Here is a 23,525-nt window from a genome sequence, read left to right on the forward strand (position 1 = left end):
CCTGTCTCTTTCTCCCCTCTCCTCTCTCCTCCTGTCTATCTCTCTTCTCCTTTCTCTCTCTCGCTCTCTCCTCTCTATCTCTCTCCTCTCTTCTCCTTTCTCTCTCTCTCTCGCTCTCTCCTCTCTCCTACTGTCTCTCTCTCACCTCTCTCCTCTCTCCTCCTATCTCTCTCCTGTCGCTCTCTCTTCTCTTTCCTCCTGTCTGTCTCTCTCCCTCCTCTCTCCTCCCATCTCTCTCTCTCCTCTCTCCTCCTGTCTCTCTCCCTCCTCTCTCCTCCTTTCTCTCTCTCTCTCCTCTCTCCTCTCGTCACTCTCTCCTCTCCTCCTGTCTCTCTCCTGTCTCTCCTCTTCTCTTTCCTCCTGTCTCTCTCCCTCCTCCTGTCTCTCTCTCTCTCCTCTCTCCTTCTGTCTCTCTCCCACCTCCTTTCTCCTCCTTCCTCTCTCTCTACTCTCTCCTCCTCTCTCCTCCTCTCTCCTCCTGTCTCTCTCCCTCCTCCTGTCTCTCTCTTTTCCTCTCTCCTCCTTTCTCTCTCTATCCTCTCTCCTCCCGTCTCTCTCCTCTCTCCTCCTGTCTCTCTCCCTCCTCCTTTCTCTCTCTCTCTCCTCTCTCCTCCTGTCTCTCTCTCCTCCTGTCTCTCTCTCCTCTCTCCTCCTGTCTCTCCCAGGGCTCCAGCTGTGTCCTGGTAGTCATGGTTATATTGCTCAATATTGGAGTAGCCATCCTCTTCATCCATTTCTTTATTTAACTTTCCTTCTATGATCTACTAAGTCCTATTATTATTATTATTATTATTATGACTTATATTATATGAGTTATTACTGATACAGACATGACTCTGCCCAGCCAACTGGAGCCTGCAGCGTGGAAGGAGCGGAGGAGTGACGACGGACATCAACAGCACGGTGTTTCTATTGTTGTTAACCGCCTGTCGTTCTCTTCTCCACCCCTTGATGTTTATCTCATCTCATGTCACAGACTCAGTGAAGGTATATAATTCAACGGATTTATCTATCTGCCTTGAGTTTCTAAAACACTACAGTTTTTTTGAATGAATTTCCTTTTGTTGTGCTTGCAACCACGTCGAAAGGTATTGCATTACGACTGTGGAAGCTTTGAGATGGTGTGATGTGATGTGGTGGCCACAAATGCACGGGTTTTGTTAGCAGGGCACCTGCTGTATAGAGGACAGGATACACAGGGCACAGACTATGTCCACTTGGCCCCATCCATCCAAGACTAGTGTACAGCACCCTCTGTCCTACACTTTATCCCACTTAACAATATGACATGCTAGCCCACCCTAGCCCCTAACCCTATACCCTATGGCCTCATCTACCAACTGCTGGGATGCCTCTCAAATGGCACCCTATTCCCTATATAGTGTACTACTTTAGACCAGAGCTCTATGGGGGCTACAGTTAAACATAGTGCATGATAGAGGGTATAAGGTGCCATTAGGGACGTAGTCCTGATCTATGCTACCAAACTATGCTGCAAGAGTAGATCCATGTTAAAGGGCTCCGCCACACACTCTCTCTCTCACACACTCTCTCTCACACACACTCTCACACACACACACTCTCTCACACACACTCTCTCTCACACACACTCTCTCTCACACTCTCTCTCACACACTCTCTCTCACACACACACTCTCTCTCACACACACTCTCTCTCACACTCTCACACACACTCTCTCTCACACACTCTCTCTCACACACTCTCTCTCACACACACTCTCTCTCACACACACTCACACACTCTCTCTCACACACTCTCTCTCACACACACACTCTCACACACACTCTCTCTCACATATACACTCTCTCTCACACTCTCTCTCACACACACTCTCTCTCACACACACACTCTCTCACACACACTCTCTCTCACACACTCTCTCTCACACACACTCTCTCACACACACTCTCTCTCACACACTCTCTCTCACACACACTCTCACACACACACTCTCTCACACACACTCTCTCTCACACACTCTCTCACACACACTCTCTCTCACACACACTCTCACACACACTCTCTCTCACACACACTCTCACACACACACTCTCTCACACACTCTCTCTCACACTCTCTCTCACACACTCTCTCTCACACTCTCTCTCACACACACTCTCTCTCACACACTCTCTCACATATACACTCTCTCACATATACACTCTCTCACACACACACTCTCTCACACATACACACGCACACACACACTCTCTCACACACACACACGCACACACACACACACTCACACACACACACTCTCTCACATATACACTCTCTCACACACACACTCTCTCACACACACACACACACTCTCACATATACACTCTCTCGCACACACACTCTCTCACATATACACTCTCTCACACACACACTCTCTCACACATACACACGCACACACACACTCTCTCACATACATACTCTCTCACACATACACACTTTCTCACACACACACTCTCTCACATACACACTCTCACACACACACACGCACACACACACTCTCTCACATACACACTCTCTCACACACACACACACACACACACACACACACACACACACACACACACACACACACACACACACACGCCATTGCATGAGGGTGTGTGCAGTTAAAATAGCATCTTTCTATCCCTCTGTGTTTTACATCTGTTGTTCTCCATTTGTACACAAACCCACCTAGACATCACTTCTGATGATTCACTTCACTGCAGCTATGAACCGAGAGTTGGGATCAATGCCGTTTCACATTCAGTCGAATCAGGAAACTGACATTTTTAAGATTTAAGATTCGATTCATGAATTGAATAAAAACCCACACTTTTCTATGAGTTTTTTTTTTTATTCATGAATCATTCATGAATGATCTCAACCCTATCACTTACACAACAAAACACACGCAGTGTCCACACACACACACACACACACACACACACACACACACACACACTACTGACATAGTGAGGACTATGGAGTGGGATAATTCAGGCTTGCCCCTGTGTACAGCGTTGAGACTGTTACGTTATAACACTGATTCTAAATATATATATATATATATATATATATATATATATATGTATGTATCATTATTATTCAGATGTTTGTTACTTTTGAGCATTTTGCCAGACAGAGAGAATGCTGAGTGCCTCGTATTTATTTATTTTTTATTAATGTAATGATTGACTTGATGAAACACCCCTGGTGGGAAATGCAGTCTGGGAGGGGGGTTGACCTTCAGAATGGTGAAAGGTTGACCCCTCCTGAAGTGGCATGCACTGTTTAGTCTCTCTCCCAGTCGGCCTTCTTCCAGACCAGTCCACAGGGAGAACTGGGTCTCTTCCAGACCAGTCCAAAGTCCCAAATGGCACCTTCTTCCCTATATACCTAGTGCACTACTTTGGGAGAACAGTAGCGCGTGGGCCCTGGTCCAGAATGGTGCATGGTATATAGTGAATAGAGTGCTATTTGGGAATACAGCCTGGGTGTGTTCTCCTTCAGTGTCACCTCCAGACATGCTGGGGGCCCCATGAGATGTTTTTCAGCATGTTTGTTTAGCCTGCTCAATCTGGTGTCAGTCAGTTTGTGAGTCTCTCTCTCTCCGGCTCGCCTAGTGTTTTTACCCAGCAACAGGTGGCTGGCGCTGAGGCAGAGACCATCATCGGTGTCAAATAAATAAAACGCTAGCTTTTAAAAAAAAAACTCCTGTGGATTTTAAAAATGTCGATCCAGAGTTTTATGAATGAGCTAAAAATCTGTTCTGCTGTTTTATACTCGGCACCCGGTGACATCATGTTGTGACATCATTGCATGCCCAAGCATGCTCTTTCTTATGCTTTTGGTTTATGATATGTGGAGAAAAATAATGAAATGTCTGAAATGACTGTGTGTGGGCGTCGGTGTGGTTACTGCTGCTCTCCTCATATAGCCTCACACACACACGTATAGTAGACTGGATTTCACATGTTCAAATCCATTCTAACTGTATGAATGTATAGTAACTACAGGCTAACTGGATTGACTTGTCTTTCTGCAGTATGTTACTGTCAATACAACCAAAGTGTAAAAAGGTCAGCCAGTCCTCAAAAAACAACATTCAAAACCCCAAACGACAATCACTCTTCACTCCCGTCATCATTGGTTGTTTCAAAAACTTTATTTATAAAACCAAATTCACATTCAAAGTGCAGCACAGGGAGGACACTTAGAACAATGTCTTGGTATTTCATATAAAAATAGAGTTTGTAACATTCAGAGCAAACAGAGTATTAAAAAAACAAAACAACAAGACAAGGCACAGGAAGTGTCAAAAAAGCTTCAGGAATATCTCTGTTGGTAGAATACAGACAGTAACAACTCTCTCTCTCTCCTCTCTCCTCCTGTCTCTCTCTCCTCTTGTCTCTCTCTCTCTCCTCTTTCCTCCTGTCTCTCTCTCTCCTCTCTCCTCCTGTCTCTCTCTCTCTCCTCTTTCCTCCTGTCTCTCTCTCTCCTCTCTCCTCCTGTCTCTCTCTCTCCCCTCTCCTGTCTCTCCTCATGTCTCTCCTATCTCCTCCTGTCTCTCTCTCCTCTCTCTCTCCTGTCCCCCCCTGTCTCTCTCTCTCTCCTATCTCCTCCTGTCTCTCTCTCCTCTCTCCTCCTGTCTCCTCCTGTCTCTCTCTCCTATCTCCTCCTGTCTCTCTCTCCTCTCTCCTCCTCTCTCTCTCCTGTCCCCCCCTGTCTCTCTCTCTCTCCTCTCTCCTCCTGTCTCCTCCTGTCTCTCTCTCCTATCTCCTCCTGTCTCTCTCTCCTGTCCCCCCCTGTCTCTCTCTCTCTCCTCTCTCCTCCTGTCTCTCTCTCCTATCTCCTCCTGTCTCTCTCTCCTCTCTCCTCCTCTCTCTCTCCTGTCCCCCCCTGTCTCTCTCTCTCTCTCCTCTCTCCTCCTGTCTCTCTCCGAATCTGTCGGTAGAATACAGACAGTAACAACTCTCTCTCTCCTCCTGTCTCCTTCTGTCTCTCTCCTCCTATCTCCTCCTGTCTCTCTCTCCTCTCTCCTCCTGTCTCTCTCTCCTGTCCCCCCGTCTCTCTCTCTCCTCTCTCATCCTGTCTCAGAATCTGTCAGTAGAATACAGACAGCAACAACCGATGATAACATTAGATAACTAGTTCAATAGGTCATCTCGTCCTCCAGCCGGCGCCTTCTCTCCTCTCTCCTCCTGTCTCTCTCTCTCCTCTTGTCTCTCTCTCCTCTCTCCTCCTGTCTCTCTCTCTCTCTCTCCTGACTCTCTTTCTTCTCTCTCTCTCCTGACTCTCTTTCTCCTCTCTCCCCCTGTCTCTCTCTCTCCCCCTGTCTCTCTCTCTCCTCTCTCCTCCTGTCTGTCTCTCTCCTCTCTCCTCCTGTCTCTCTCTCTCCTCCTGTCTCTCTCTCTCCTCTCTCCTCATGTCTCCCTCTCTCCTCCTGTCTGTCTCTCCTCTCTCCTCCTGTCTGTCTCTCCTCTCTCCTCCTGTCTGTCTCTCCTCTCTCCTCCTGTCTGTCTCTCCTCTCTCCTCCTGTCTGTCTCTCCTCTCTCCTCCTGTCTGTCTCTCCTCTCTCCTCCTGTCTGTCTCTCCTCTCTCCTCCTGTCTGTCTCTCCTCTCTCCTCCTGTCTGTCTCTCCTCCTGTCTCTCTCTCTGTAGGAATGGAGCCTGGGGACTCTAGAACTCCGACTTATAATTCTGAATTCTAGTAACTATTTTACCTTCCGAGATGTGCACTTCCTAAAGAACGAACTTCTTCAGGACCAAATATCATGCCTTCATACTACCAGTTATGTAAATAAAAGGGAAAGGAAAGGGGGGATACCTAGTCAGTTGTCCAACTGAATGTATTCAACTGAAATGGTGTCTTCCGCATTTAACCCAAACCCTCTGAATCAGAGGCTGCCTTAATCGACATCCACGTCTTCGGCGTATGGGGAACAGTATCAGGGCTGGGGTCAATTCCATTTCAATTCAGGAACTACAATGAAATTAATATTCTCTTCAATGCATTTCAATTAGGAAAAATTGGAATTTGGTTTACTTTCTGAATGGAATTGAAATTGAGCCTAACCCTGCTAAGTACACCTCTAGAACTCCCCAGTTTAACATTTAAAGACACTGTCAAAATAAGAAAAACACAGTCTACATAACTGCTATTTAAATATAGGAAGAAATATAAACAAAGACAAGATACTGAAAAGACGGTTTGAAAATGTAAAGAAAAGACAGCAAGGTGGGTTTTCTGTGTAAAGAGCCAAATAGTTAGGCCTACTTACTAGTTGGTCCCCCACCCCTTCCTTCTGGACACAATAAACCCACCCCCATCCCCACTGACTCCTTAATCAAGGTTAGGGGTCAAAGGTTAGAGAGTATTCAGAGTGATCAGCCTGAGATGAACACACATTAACCGTCCAGTACTGCTTCAGTGGTGGTACAGTGGCTTGGGTTGCAGTGGAGAATAGGTTGAGTTCATGAGTCCTGAGGAACCACGTTGAGCAGCTTCTGACAGAACACGGTCAACAAGCCTGCAAGAAAACCAGCTCTACTATTACACCCTTTCATCATCAGCAGTAGTACTAGTAGTACTACTAGTAGTAGTAGTAGTAGTAGTAGTAGTAGTACTAGCAGTAGTAGTAGTAGTAGTAGCAGCAGTAATAGTAGCAGTATTAGTAGTAGTAGTAGTAGTAGTAGTAGTAGTAGCAGTAGTAGTAGCAGCAGTAATAGTAGTAGTAGTACAGTAGTAGTACAGTAATAGTAGTAGCACAGCAGTAGTGTTAGTAGTAGTAGTAGTAGCAGTAGCAGTAATAGTAGTAGTAGTAGTACAGTAGTAGTAGTAGCACAGCAGTAGTGTTAGTAGTAGTACTAGTAGTAGTAGTAGTACAGTAGTAGTAGAAGTAGCACAGCAGTAGTAGTAGTAGTAGTAGTAGTAGTGTATTTAATTAATCTAGATGTCATCTTGATGTGTACTGTACATTAACCTTGTTAGTAGAAGTGATAGTTTAGTATATTAATGTGTACTGTACATTAACCTTGTTAGTAGAAGTGATAGTTTAGTATATTAATGTGTACTGTACATTAACCTTGTTAGTAGAAGTGATAGTTTAGTATATTGATGTTTACTGTACATTAACCTTGTTAGTAGAAGTGATAGTTTAGTATATTGATGTGTACTGTACATTAACCTTGTTAGTAGAAGTGATAGTTGAGTATCTTGATGTGTACTGTACATTAACCTTGTTAGTAGAAGTGCTAGTTGAGTATCTTGATGTGTACTGTACATTAACCTTGTTAGTAGAAGTGCTAGTTGAGTATCTTGATGTGTACTGTACATTAACCTTGTTAGTAGAAGTGATAGTTTAGTATCTTGATGTGTACTGTACATTAACCTTGTTAGTAGAAGTGATAGTTTAGTGATTTTATTATGCTGTAAATTACTCACTGATGCCATTGATGATCCAGCTGGGTTTTTTCTGCCACCAAACACCAAAGAAATAGACGGGTACTCCAGTGGCGATGATCCCGAAGCCGATGCCACACTCCACGGGCGTCTTCCAAAATGACACCACAATGAGGAAAACACACGCTACCACGAAACTCACCGGGAGTAGGAGATTGACCTGGAACACACACAACGATGTAGGACCCACAGGAGAAACACACACAGAAATACTTATACAAACGGATACACACAGACAGACTTACCTTGATGGGTCGCTCCAGTTCAGGTCTCCTGTATCGCAGCCACATCATGCCGATGATGGCCATGGAGACGCAGAGCCAGTTGAAAAAGCTGAAGAAGTTGATGATAGAGAAGATGTCGCTGGATAATGCGTACAGCAACGTCATAATGCACTGAGAGAGAGAGACAACATACAGCACCGTCACATAGTACTGAGAGAGTAGGAGAACATACAGCACCGTCACTATGCACTGAGAGAGTAAGAGAACATACAGCACCGTCACTATGCACAGAGAGAGACAACATACAGCACCGTCACTATGTACTGAGAGAGTAAGAGAACATACAGCACCGTCATTATGTACTGAGAGAGTAGGAGAACATACAGCACCGTCATTATGTACTGAGAGAGAGAGAGAGAGAGAGAGAGAGAGAGAGAGAGAGAGAGAGAGAGACAACATACAGCACCGTCACTATGCACTGAGAGAGACAACATACAGCACCGTCACTATGTACTGAGAGAGTAGGAGAACATACAGCACCGTCACTATGTACTGAGAGAATAAGAGAACATACAGCACCGTCACTATGCACTGAGAGAGTAAGAGAACATACAGCACCGTCATTATGCACAGAGAGAGAGAACATACAGCACCGTCACTATGCACTGAGAGAATAAGAGATCATACAGCACCATCAATATGTACTGAGAGAGTAAGAGAACATACAGCACCATCATTATGCACTGAGAGAGTAAGAGAACATACAGCACCATCATTATGCACTGAGAGAGTAAGAGAACATACAGCACCGTCACTATGCACAGAGAGACAACACACAGCACCGTCACTATGCACAGAGAGAGACAGCACCGTCACTATGCACTGAGAGAGAGAGAGACAACATACAGCACCGTCACTATGTACTGAGAGAGAGAGAGAGACAACATACAGCACCGTCACTATGTACTGAGAGAGAGAACATACAGCACCATCACAATGCACTGAGAGAGAGAGAGACAACATACAGCACCGTCACTATGCACAGAGAGAGACAACATACAGCACCGTCATTATGTACTGAGAGAGAGAGACAACATACAGCACCATCACAATGCACTGAGAGAGAGAGAGACAACATACAGCACCGTCACTATGCACAGAGAGAGAGAGACAACATACAGCACCGTCACTATGCACTGAGAGAGAGAGAGACAACATACAGCACCGTCATTATGTACTGAGAGACAGACAACATACAGCACCATCACAATGCACTGAGAGAGAGAGAGACAACATACAGCACCGTCACTATGCACAGAGAGAGAGAGACAACATACAGCACCGTCATTATGTACTGAGAGACAACATACAGCACCGTCATTATGTACTGAGAGACAACATACAGCACCGTCATGATGTACTGAGAGAGACAACATACAGCACCGTCACTAGGCACAGAGAGACACAACATACAGCACCGTCACTAGGCACAGAGAGACAACATACAGCACCGTCAATAGGCACAGAGAGACAACATACAGCACCGTCACTATGCACAGAGAGAGAGACAACATACAGCACCGTCACTATGTACTGAGAGAGAGACAACATACAGCACCGTCACTATGTACTGAGAGAGAGAGACAACATACAGCACCGTCACTATGCACTGAGAGAGAGAGACAACATACAGCACCGTCACTATGTACTGAGAGAGAGACATACATCACCGTCACTAAGTACTGAGAGAGAGAGAGACAACATACAGCACCGTCACTATGCACAGAGAGAGTCAACATACAGCACCGTCGTTATGTACTGAGAGAGACAACATACAGCACCGTCACTATGCACTGAGAGAGACAACATACAGCACCGTCATTATGTACAGAGAGAGAGAACATACAGCACCGTCACTATGCACAGAGACAACATACAGCACCGTCACTATGCACAGAGACAACATACAGCACCGTCACTATGCACAGAGAGAGAGAACATACAGCACCGTCACTATGCACAGAGAGAGTAAACATACAGCACCGTCACTATGCACTGAGAGAGAACATACAGCACCGTCAATATGTACTGAGTGAGAGAACATACAGCACCGTCATTATGTACTGAGAGAGACAACATACAGCACCGTCACTATGCACAGAGAGACAACATACAGCACCGTCACTATGCACTGAGAGACAGAACATACAGCACCATCACTATGTACTGAGTGAGAGAACATACAGCACCGTCACTATGCACAGAGAGACAACACACAGCACCGTCACTATGCACAGAGAGAGACAGCACCGTCACTATGCACTGAGAGAGAGAGAGACAACATACAGCACCGTCACTATGTACTGAGAGAGAGAGAGAGACAACATACAGCACCGTCACTATGTACTGAGAGAGAGAACATACAGCACCATCACAATGCACTGAGAGAGAGAGAGACAACATACAGCACCGTCACTATGCACAGAGAGAGACAACATACAGCACCGTCATTATGTACTGAGAGAGAGAGACAACATACAGCACCATCACAATGCACTGAGAGAGAGAGAGACAACATACAGCACCGTCACTATGCACAGAGAGAGAGAGAGACAACATACAGCACCGTCACTATGCACTGAGAGAGAGAGAGACAACATACAGCACCGTCATTATGTACTGAGAGACAGACAACATACAGCACCATCACAATGCACTGAGAGAGAGAGAGACAACATACAGCACCGTCACTATGCACAGAGAGAGAGAGACAACATACAGCACCGTCATTATGTACTGAGAGACAACATACAGCACCGTCATTATGTACTGAGAGACAACATACAGCACCGTCATGATGTACTGAGAGAGACAACATACAGCACCGTCACTAGGCACAGAGAGACACAACATACAGCACCGTCACTAGGCACAGAGAGACAACATACAGCACCGTCAATAGGCACAGAGAGACAACATACAGCACCGTCACTATGCACAGAGAGAGAGACAACATACAGCACCGTCACTATGTACTGAGAGAGAGACAACATACAGCACCGTCACTATGTACTGAGAGAGAGAGACAACATACAGCACCGTCACTATGCACTGAGAGAGAGAGACAACATACAGCACCGTCACTATGTACTGAGAGAGAGAGAGAGAGAGAGAGAGAGAGAGACATACATCACCGTCACTAAGTACTGAGAGAGAGAGAGACAACATACAGCACCGTCACTATGCACAGAGAGAGTCAACATACAGCACCGTCGTTATGTACTGAGAGAGACAACATACAGCACCGTCACTATGCACTGAGAGAGACAACATACAGCACCGTCATTATGTACAGAGAGAGAGAACATACAGCACCGTCACTATGCACAGAGACAACATACAGCACCGTCACTATGCACAGAGACAACATACAGCACCGTCACTATGCACAGAGAGAGAGAACATACAGCACCGTCACTATGCACAGAGAGTAAACATACAGCACCGTCACTATGCACTGAGAGAGAACATACAGCACCGTCAATATGTACTGAGTGAGAGAACATACAGCACCGTCATTATGTACTGAGAGAGACAACATACAGCACCGTCACTATGCACAGAGAGAGTCAACATACAGCACCGTCGTTATGTACTGAGAGAGACAACATACAGCACCGTCACTATGCACTGAGAGAGACAACATACAGCACCGTCATTATGTACAGAGAGAGAGAACATACAGCACCGTCACTATGCACAGAGACAACATACAGCACCGTCACTATGCACAGAGACAACATACAGCACCGTCACTATGCACAGAGAGAGAGAACATACAGCACCGTCACTATGCACAGAGAGAGTAAACATACAGCACCGTCACTATGCACTGAGAGAGAACATACAGCACCGTCAATATGTACTGAGTGAGAGAACATACAGCACCGTCATTATGTACTGAGAGAGACAACATACAGCACCGTCACTATGCACAGAGAGACAACATACAGCACCGTCACTATGCACTGAGAGACAGAACATACAGCACCATCACTATGTACTGAGTGAGAGAACATACAGCACCGTCACTATGCACAGAGAGAAAACACACAGCACCGTCACTATGCACAGAGAGAGACAGCACCGTCACTATGCACTGAGAGAGAGAGAGACAACATACAGCACCGTCACTATGTACTGAGAGAGAGAGAGAGACAACATACAGCACCGTCACTATGTACTGAGAGAGAGAACATACAGCACCATCACAATGCACTGAGAGAGAGAGAGACAACATACAGCACCGTCACTATGCACAGAGAGAGACAACATACAGCACCGTCATTATGTACTGAGAGAGAGAGACAACATACAGCACCATCACAATGCACTGAGAGAGAGAGAGACAACATACAGCACCGTCACTATGCACAGAGAGAGAGAGAGACAACATACAGCACCGTCACTATGCACTGAGAGAGAGAGAGACAACATACAGCACCGTCATTATGTACTGAGAGACAGACAACATACAGCACCATCACAATGCACTGAGAGAGAGAGAGACAACATACAGCACCGTCACTATGCACAGAGAGAGAGAGACAACATACAGCACCGTCATTATGTACTGAGAGACAACATACAGCACCGTCATTATGTACTGAGAGACAACATACAGCACCGTCATGATGTACTGAGAGAGACAACATACAGCACCGTCACTAGGCACAGAGAGACACAACATACAGCACCGTCACTAGGCACAGAGAGACAACATACAGCACCGTCAATAGGCACAGAGAGACAACATACAGCACCGTCACTATGCACAGAGAGAGAGACAACATACAGCACCGTCACTATGTACTGAGAGAGAGACAACATACAGCACCGTCACTATGTACTGAGAGAGAGAGACAACATACAGCACCGTCACTATGCACTGAGAGAGAGAGACAACATACAGCACCGTCACTATGTACTGAGAGAGAGAGAGAGAGAGAGAGAGAGAGACATACATCACCGTCACTAAGTACTGAGAGAGAGAGAGACAACATACAGCACCGTCACTATGCACAGAGAGAGTCAACATACAGCACCGTCGTTATGTACTGAGAGAGACAACATACAGCACCGTCACTATGCACTGAGAGAGACAACATACAGCACCGTCATTATGTACAGAGAGAGAGAACATACAGCACCGTCACTATGCACAGAGACAACATACAGCACCGTCACTATGCACAGAGACAACATACAGCACCGTCACTATGCACAGAGAGAGAGAACATACAGCACCGTCACTATGCACAGAGAGTAAACATACAGCACCGTCACTATGCACTGAGAGAGAACATACAGCACCGTCAATATGTACTGAGTGAGAGAACATACAGCACCGTCATTATGTACTGAGAGAGACAACATACACCACCGTCACTATGCACAGAGAGACAACATACAGCACCGTCACTATGCACTGAGAGACAGAACATACAGCACCATCACTATGTACTGAGTGAGAGAACATACAGCACCGTCACTATGTACTGAGAGAGAGAGACAACATACAGCAACGTCACTATGCACAGAGAGAGACAACATACAGCACCGTCACAATGCACTGAGAAAGAGAACATACAGCACCGTCATTATGTACTGAGAGAGACAACATACAGCACCGTCACTATGTACTGAGAGAGAGAGACAACATACAGCACCGTCATTATGTACTGAGAGAGAGAGACAACATACACTATGCACTGAGAGAGACAACATACAGCACCGTCATTATGTACTGAGAGGGAGAGACAACATACAGCACCATCACAATGCACTGAGAGAGAGAGAGACAACATACAGCACCGTCACTATGCACAGAGAGAGAGAGAACATACAGCACCATCACAATGCACTGAGAGAGAGAGAGACAACATACAGCACCGTCACTATGCACAGAGAGAGAGAGACAACATACAACACCGTCATTATGTACTGAGAGAGAGAGACAACATACAGCACCGTCATTATGTACTGAGAGACAACATACAGCACCGTCATTATGTACTGAGAGAGACAACATACAGCACCATCACTATGCACTGAGAGAGAGAGACAACATACAGCACCGTCACTATGTACTGAGAGAGAGAGAGACAACATACAGCACCGTCATTATGTACTGAGAGACAACATACAGCACCGTCACTATGCACAGAGAGAGAGAGAACATACAGCACCGTCACTATGCACAGAGAGAGAGAGAACATACATCACCGTCACTATGCACAGAGAGAGAGAGAACATACAGCACCGTCACTATGCACAGAGAGAGAGACAACATACAGCACCGTCACTATGTACAGAGAGAGAGACAACATACAGCACCGTCACTATGCACAGAGACAACATACAGCACCATCACTATGCACAGAGAGACAACATACAGCACCGTCACTATGCACAGAGAGAGAGACAACATACAGCACCGTCACTATGTACTGAGAGAGAGAGACAACATACAGCACCGTCACTATGCACTGAGAGAGAGAGACAACATACAGCACCGTCACTATGTACTGAGAGAGAGAGAGAGACATACAGCACCGTCACTAAGTACTGAGAGAGAGAGAGAGAGAGAGACAACATACAGCACTATGCACAGAGAGAGTCAAAATACAGCACCGTCGTTATGTACTGAGAGAGACAACATACAGCACCGTCACTATGCATTGAGAGAGACAACATACAGCACCGTCATTATGCACAGAGAGAGAGAACATACAGCACCGTCACTATGCAGAGAGACAACATACAGCACCGTCACTATGCACAGAGAGAGAGAACATACAGCACCGTCAGTATGCACAGAGAGACAACATACAGCACCGTCACTATGCACTGAGAGAGACAACATACAGCACCGTCACTATGTAAAGAGAGAGAGAACATACAGCACCGTCACTATGCACAGAGAGACAACATACAGCACCGTCACTATGCACTGAGAGAGACAACATACAGCACCATCACTATGTACTGAGAGAGTCAACATACAACACCATCACTATGCACTGAGAGAGAGAGACAACATACAGCAACGTCACTATGCACAGAGAGAGACAACATACAGCACCGTCACTATGCACTGAGAGAGAGAACATACAGCACGTCATTATGTACTGAGAGAGACAACATACAGCACCGTCACTATGCACTGAGAGAGACAACATACAGCACCGTCACTATGTAATGAGAGACAGAGACAACATACAGCACCGTCATTATGCACTTAGATAGAGAACATACAGCACCGTCATTATGTACTGAGAGAGACAACATACAGCACCGTCACTATGCACTGAGAGAGAGAGACAACATACAGCACCGTCACTATGTACTGAGAGAGAGAGAGAGAGACAACATACAGCACCGTCATTATGCACTTAGATAGAGAACATACAGCACCGTCATTATGTACTGAGAGAGACAACATACAGCACATTCACTATGCACTGAGAGAGAGAGACAACATACAGCACCGTCACTATGTACTGAGAGAGAGAGACAACATACAGCACCGTCACTAGGCACAGAGAGACAACATACAGCACCGTCACTATGCACAGAGAGAAAGATAACATACAGCACCATCATTATGCACTGAGAGAGTAAGAGAACATACAGCACCATCATTATGCACTGAGAGAGTAAGAGAACATACAGCACCGTCACTATGCACTGAGAGAGAGAGAGACAACATACAGCACCGTCACTATGCACTGAGAGAGAGAGAGACAACATACAGCACCGTCACTATGCACAGAGAGAGAGAGACAACATACAGCACCTTCACTATGTACTGAGAGAGAGAGACAACATACAGCACCGTCACTATGTACTGAGAGAGAGAGAGACAACATACAGCACCGTCATTATGCACTTAGATAGAGAACATACAGCACCGTCATTATGTACTGAGAGAGACAACATACAGCACCGTCACTATGCACTGAGAGAGAGAGACAACATACAGCACCGTCACTATGTACTGAGAGAGAGAGACAACATACAGCACCGTCACTATGTACTGAGAGAGAGAGACAACATACAGCACCGTCACTATGTACTGAGAGACAACATACAGCACCGTCACTATGTACTGAGAGACAACATACAGCACCGTCACTATGCACAGAGAGAGAGAGAGAACATACAGCACCGTCCCTAGGCACAGAGAGACAACATACAGCACCGTCACTATGCACAGAGAGAAAGATAACATACAGCACCATCATTATGCACTGAGAGAGTAAGAGAACATACAGCACCATCATTATGCACTGAGAGAGTAAGAGAACATACAGCACCATCATTATGCACTGAGAGAGAGAGAGACAACATACAGCACCGTCACTATGCACAGAGAGAGAGAGACAACATACAGCACCGTCACTATGTACTGAGAGAGAGAGACAACATACAGAACCGTCACTATGTACTGAGAGAGAGAACATACAGCACCATCACAATGCACTGAGAGAGAGAGAGACAACATACAGCACCGTCACTGTGTACTGAGAGAGAGAGACAACATACAGCACCGTCACTATGTACTGAGAGAGAGAGAGAGAGAGAGAGAGAGAGAGAGAGAGAGAGAGAGAGAGACAACATACAGCACCGTCACTATATACTGAGAGAGAGAGACAACATACAGCACCGTCACTATGTACTGAGAGAGAGAGAGAGAGAGAGACACAACATACAGCACCGTCACTATGTACAGAGAGAGAGAGACAACATACAGCACCGTCACTATGTACTGAGAGAGAGAGACAACATACAGAACCGTCACTATGTACTGAGAGAGAGAACATACAGCACCATCACAATGCACTGAGAGAGAGAGAGACAACATACAGCACCGTCACTGTGTACTGAGAGAGAGAGACAACATACAGCACCGTCACTATGTACTGAGAGAGAGAGAGAGAGAGAGAGAGAGAGAGAGAGAGAGAGAGAGAGAGAGAGAGAGACAACATACAGCACCGTCACTATGTACTGAGAGAGAGAGAGACAACATATAGCACCGTCACTATGCACTGAGAGAGAGAACATACAGCACCGTCATTATGCACAGAGAGAGACAACATACAGCACCGTCACTATGCACTAGAGAGACAACATACAGCACCGTCACTATGCACAGAGAGAGAGAGACAACATACAGCACCGTCATTATGCACTGAGAGAGACAACATACAGCACCGTCACTATGCACTGAGAGAGACAACATACAGCACCGTCACTATGCACAGAGAGACAACATACAGCACCGTCACTATGCACAGAGAGAGAGAGAACATACAGCACCGTCACTATGCACAGAGAGACAACATACAGTACCGTCACTATGCACTGAGAGAGACAACATACAGCACCATCACTATGTACTGAGAGAGAGAACATACAGCACCGTCACTATGTACTGAGAGAGACAACATACAGCACCGTCACTATGTACTGAGAGAGACAACATACAACACGGTCACTATATACTGAGAGAGAGAGAACATACAGCACCGTCACTATGTACTGAGAGAGACAACATACAGCACCGTCATTATGTACTGAGAGAGAGAATATACAGCACCGTCACTATGTACTGAGAGAGACAACATACAGCACCGTCATTATGCACAGAGAGAGAGAGAGACAACATACAGCACCGTCATTATGTACTGAGAGAGAGACAACATACAGCACCGTCATTATGCATAGAGAGACAACATACAGCACCGTCACTATGCACAGAGAGAGAGACAACATACAGCACCGTCACTATGCACAGAGAGACAACATGCAGCACCGTCACTATGTACTGAGAGAGAGAGAGACAACATACAGCACCGTCACTATGTACTGAGAGAGAGAGACAACATACAGCACCGTCATTATGCACAGAGAGAGAGAACATACAGCACCGTCACTATGTACTGAGAGAGAGAGAGAACATACAGCACCGTCACTATGTACTGAGAGAGAGAGACAACATACAGCACCGTCACTATGCACAGAGAGACAACATACAGCACCGTCACTATGCACTGAGAGAGAGAGAGAGAGACAACATACAGCACCGTCACTATATACTGAGAGAGAGAGACAACATACAGCACCGTCATTGTGTACTGAGAGAGAGAGACAACATACAGCACCGTCACTATGTACTGAGAGAGAGAGAGAGAGAAATACACAACATACAGCACCGTCACTATGTACTGAGAGAGAGAGAGAGAGAGAGACAACATATAGCACCGTCACTATGCACAGAGAGAGAGAACATACAGCACCGTCATTATGTACTGAGAGAGACAACATACAGCACCGTCACTGTGTACTGAGAGAGAGAGACAACATACAGCACCGTCACTATGTACTGAGAGAGAGACAACATATAGCACCGTCACTATGCACTGAGAGAGAGAACGTACAGCACCGTCATTATGCACTGAGAGAGACAACATACAGCACCGTCACTATGCACTGAGAGAGACAACATACAGCACCGTCACTATGCACAGAGAGACAACATACAGCACCGTCACTATGCACAGAGAGAGAGAACATACAGCACCGTCACTATGCACAGAGAGACAACATACAGTACCGTCACTATGCACTGAGAGAGACAACATACAGCACCGTCACTATGTACTGAGAGAGAGAACATACAGCACCGTCACTATGTACTGAGAGAGACAACATACAGCACCGTCACTATGTACTGAGAGAGACAACATACAACACGGTCACTATATACTGAGAGAGAGAGAACATACAGCACCGTCACTATGTACTGAGAGAGAGAACATACAGCACCGTCACTATGTACTGAGAGAGAGAACATACAGCACCGTTACTATGTACTGAGAGAGAGAGAACATACAGCACCGTCACTATGTACTGAGAGAGAGAGACAACATACAGCACCGTCACTATGTACTGAGAGAGAGAGACAACATACAGCACCGTCACTATGTACTGAGAGGGAGAACATACAGCACCGTCACTATGTACTGAGAGAGAGAGAACATACAGCACCGTCACTATGCACAGAGAGAGACAACATACAGCACCGTCACTATGCACAGAGAGAGACAACATACAGCACCGTCACTATGCACTGAGAGAGAGAGACAACATACAGCACCGTCATTATGTACTGAGAGAGAGAGACAACATACAGCACCGTCACTATGCACAGAGAGAGACAACATACAGCACCGTCACTATGCACAGAGAGAAAGAGAGAACATACAGCACCGTCACTATGCACAGAGAGAACATACAGCACCGTCACTATGTACTGAGAGACAACATACAGCACCGTCACTATGCAGTGAGAGAGAGAGAACATACAGCACCATCACTATGTACTGAGAGAGAACATACAGCACCGTCACTATGTAGTGAGAGAGACAACATACAGCACCGTCACTATGCAAAGAGAGAGACAACATACAGCACCGTCATTATGCACAGAGAGAGACAACATACAGCACAGTCATTATGCACAGTCATTATGCACAGAGAGAGAGAGAACATACAGCACCGTCACTATGTACTGAGAGAGACAACATACAGCACCGTCACTATGCACTGAGAGAGACAACATACAGCACCGTCATTATGCACAGAGAGAGACAACATACAGCACTGTCACTATGTACTGAGAGAGACAACATACAGCACCGTCATTATGTGCTGAGAGAGACAAAATACAGCACCGTCATTATGCACAGAGAGAGAGAACATACAGCACCGTCATTATTTACTGAGAGAGACAAAATACAGCACCGTCATTATGCACAGAGAGAGAGAACATACAGCACCGTCACTATGCACAGAGAGAGAGAACATACAGCACCGTCACTATGCACAGAGAGACAACATACAGCACCGTCACTATGCACAGAGAGACAACATACAGCACCGTCACTATGCACTGAGAGAGACAACATACAGCACCATCACTATGTACTGAGAGAGAGAACATACAGCACCGTCACTATGCACAGAGAGACAACATACAGCACCGTCACTATGCACTGAGAGAGACAACATACAGCACCATCACTATGTACTGAGAGAGAGAACATACAGCACCGTCATTATGCATAGAGAGAGAGACAACATACAGCACCGTCACTATGCACAGAGAGACAACATGCAGCACCGTCACTATGTACTGAGAGAGAGAGAGACAACATACAGCACCGTCACTATGTACTGAGAGAGAGAGACAACATACAGCACCGTCATTATGCACAGAGAGAGAGAACATACAGCACCGTCACTATGTACTGAGAGAGAGAGACAACATACAGCACCGTCACTATGCACTGAGAGAGACAACATACAGCACCGTCACTATGCACAGAGAGACAACATACAGCACCGTCACTATGCACTGAGAGAGAGAGAGACAACATACAGCACCGTCACTATATACTGAGAGAGAGAGACAACATACAGCACCGTCATTGTGTACTGAGAGAGAGAGACAACATACAGCACCGTCACTATGTACTGAGAGACAACATACAGCACCGTCACTATGTACTGAGAGACAACATACAGCACCGTCACTATGCACAGAGAGAGAGAGAGAACATACAGCACCGTCCCTAGGCACAGAGAGACAACATACAGCACCGTCACTATGCACAGAGAGAAAGATAACATACAGCACCATCATTATGCACTGAGAGAGTAAGAGAACATACAGCACCATCATTATGCACTGAGAGAGTAAGAGAACATACAGCACCATCATTATGCACTGAGAGAGAGAGAGACAACATACAGCACCGTCACTATGCACAGAGAGAGAGAGACAACATACAGCACCGTCACTATGTACTGAGAGAGAGAACATACAGCACCATCACAATGCACTGAGAGAGAGAGAGACAACATACAGCACCGTCACTGTGTACTGAGAGAGAGAGACAACATACAGCACCGTCACTATGTACTGAGAGAGAGAGAGAGAGAGAGAGAGAGAGAGAGAGAGAGAGAGAGACAACATACAGCACCGTCACTATGTACTGAGAGAGAGAGAGAGACAACATATAGCACCGTCACTATGCACTGAGAGAGAGAACATACAGCACCGTCATTATGTACTGAGAGAGACAACATACAGCACCGTCACTATGCACTGAGAGAGACAACATACAGCACCGTCACTGTGTACTGAGAGAGAGACAACATACAGCACCGTCACTATGTACTGAGAGAGAGACAACATATAGCACCGTCACTATGCACTGAGAGAGAGAACGTACAGCACCGTCATTATGCACTGAGAGAGACAACATACAGCACCGTCACTATGCACTGAGAGAGACAACATACAGCACCGTCACTATGCACAGAGAGACAACATACAGCACCGTCACTATGCACAGAGAGAGAGAGAACATACAGCACCGTCACTATGCACAGAGAGACAACATACAGTACCGTCACTATGCACTGAGAGAGACAACATACAGCACCATCACTATGTACTGAGAGAGAGAACATACAGCACCGTCACTATGTACTGAGAGAGACAACATACAGCACCGTCACTATGTACTGAGAGAGACAACATACAACACGGTCACTATATACTGAGAGAGAGAGAACATACAGCACCGTCACTATGTACTGAGAGAGACAACATACAGCACCGTCATTATGTACTGAGAGAGAGAATATACAGCACCGTCACTATGTACTGAGAGAGACAACATACAGCACCGTCATTATGCACAGAGAGAGAGAGAGACAACATACAGCACCGTCATTATGTACTGAGAGAGAGACAACATACAGCACCGTCATCATGCATAGAGAGACAACATACAGCACCGTCACTATGCACAGAGAGAGAGACAACATACAGCACCGTCACTATGCACAGAGAGACAACATGCAGCACCGTCACTATGTACTGAGAGAGAGAGAGACAACATACAGCACCGTCACTATGTACTGAGAGAGAGAGACAACATACAGCACCGTCATTATGCACAGAGAGAGAGAACATACAGCACCGTCACTATGTACTGAGAGAGAGAGAGAACATACAGCACCGTCACTATGTACTGAGAGAGAGAGACAACATACAGCACCGTCACTATGCACAGAGAGACAACATACAGCACCGTCACTATGCACTGAGAGAGAGAGAGAGAGAGAGACAACATACAGCACCGTCACTATATACTGAGAGAGAGAGACAACATACAGCACCGTCATTGTGTACTGAGAGAGAGAGACAACATACAGCACCGTCACTATGTACTGAGAGAGAGAGAGAGAGAGAGACACAACATACAGCACCGTCACTATGTACAGAGAGAGAGAGACAACATACAGCACCGTCACTATGTACTGAGAGAGAGAGACAACATACAGAACCGTCACTATGTACTGAGAGAGAGAACATACAGCACCATCACAATGCACTGAGAGAGAGAGAGACAACATACAGCACCGTCACTGTGTACTGAGAGAGAGAGACAACATACAGCACCGTCACTATGTACTGAGAGAGAGAGAGAGAGAGAGAGAGAGAGAGAGAGAGAGAGACAACATACAGCACCGTCACTATGTACTGAGAGAGAGAGAGAGACAACATATAGCACCGTCACTATGCACTGAGAGAGAGAACATACAGCACCGTCATTATGTACTGAGAGAGACAACATACAGCACCGTCACTATGCACTGAGAGAGACAACATACAGCACCGTCACTGTGTACTGAGAGAGAGAGACAACATACAGCACCGTCACTATGTACTGAGAGAGAGACAACATATAGCACCGTCACTATGCACTGAGAGAGAGAACGTACAGCACCGTCATTATGCACAGAGAGACAACATACAGCACCGTCACTATGCACTGAGAGAGACAACATACAGCACCGTCACTATGCACAGAGAGACAACATACAGCACCGTCACTATGCACAGAGAGAGAGAGAACATACAGCACCGTCACTATGCACAGAGAGACAACATACAGTACCGTCACTATGCACTGAGAGAGACAACATACAGCACCATCACTATGTACTGAGAGAGAGAACATACAGCACCGTCACTATGTACTGAGAGAGACAACATACAGCACCGTCACTATGTACTGAGAGAGACAACATACAACACGGTCACTATATACTGAGAGAGAGAGAACATACAGCACCGTCACTATGTACTGAGAGAGACAACATACAGCACCGTCATTATGTACTGAGAGAGAGAATATACAGCACCGTCACTATGTACTGAGAGAGACAACATACAGCACCGTCATTATGCACAGAGAGAGAGAGAGACAACATACAGCACCGTCATTATGTACTGAGAGAGAGACAACATACAGCACCGTCATTATGCATAGAGAGACAACATACAGCACCGTCACTATGCACAGAGAGAGAGACAACATACAGCACCGTCACTATGCACAGAGAGACAACATGCAGCACCGTCACTATGTACTGAGAGAGAGAGAGACAACATACAGCACCGTCACTATGTACTGAGAGAGAGAGACAACATACAGCACCGTCATTATGCACAGAGAGAGAGAACATACAGCACCGTCACTATGTACTGAGAGAGAGAGAGAACATACAGCACCGTCACTATGTACTGAGAGAGAGAGACAACATACAGCACCGTCACTATGCACAGAGAGACAACATACAGCACCGTCACTATGCACTGAGAGAGAGAGAGAGAGAGAGAGACAACATACAG

At 45.9% G+C, this 23,525-nt stretch overlaps 2 protein-coding genes across 2 annotated transcripts in view; one reads left to right on the forward strand and one right to left on the reverse strand.

The window, feature by feature from the left end:
• LOC106594184 (junctophilin-3) overlaps positions 1-1,642 on the forward strand; it is a 30,302-nt gene extending 28,660 nt beyond the window's left edge. The window contains exon 6 of the mRNA XM_045689714.1: positions 666-1,642. Coding sequence (XP_045545670.1) covers positions 666-746 — 81 coding nt within the window. The 3' untranslated portion in view covers positions 747-1,642. The remainder of the gene's footprint in view (positions 1-665) is intronic.
• A 3,881-nt stretch (positions 1,643-5,523) lies between these two features.
• Positions 5,524-23,525, reverse strand: part of LOC106595801 (large neutral amino acids transporter small subunit 1) — an 82,711-nt gene continuing 64,709 nt past the window's right edge. The window contains exons 8-10 of the mRNA XM_045689715.1: positions 7,712-7,861; positions 7,449-7,626; positions 5,524-6,534 (exon numbers count right to left, since the gene is read on the reverse strand). Coding sequence (XP_045545671.1) covers positions 6,479-6,534; positions 7,449-7,626; positions 7,712-7,861 — 384 coding nt within the window. The 3' untranslated portion in view covers positions 5,524-6,478. The remainder of the gene's footprint in view (positions 6,535-7,448; positions 7,627-7,711; positions 7,862-23,525) is intronic.

The sequence above is a fragment of the Salmo salar genome, chromosome ssa11, assembly GCF_905237065.1.
Source record: "Salmo salar chromosome ssa11, Ssal_v3.1, whole genome shotgun sequence".
Lineage (NCBI taxonomy): Eukaryota > Metazoa > Chordata > Actinopteri > Salmoniformes > Salmonidae > Salmo > Salmo salar.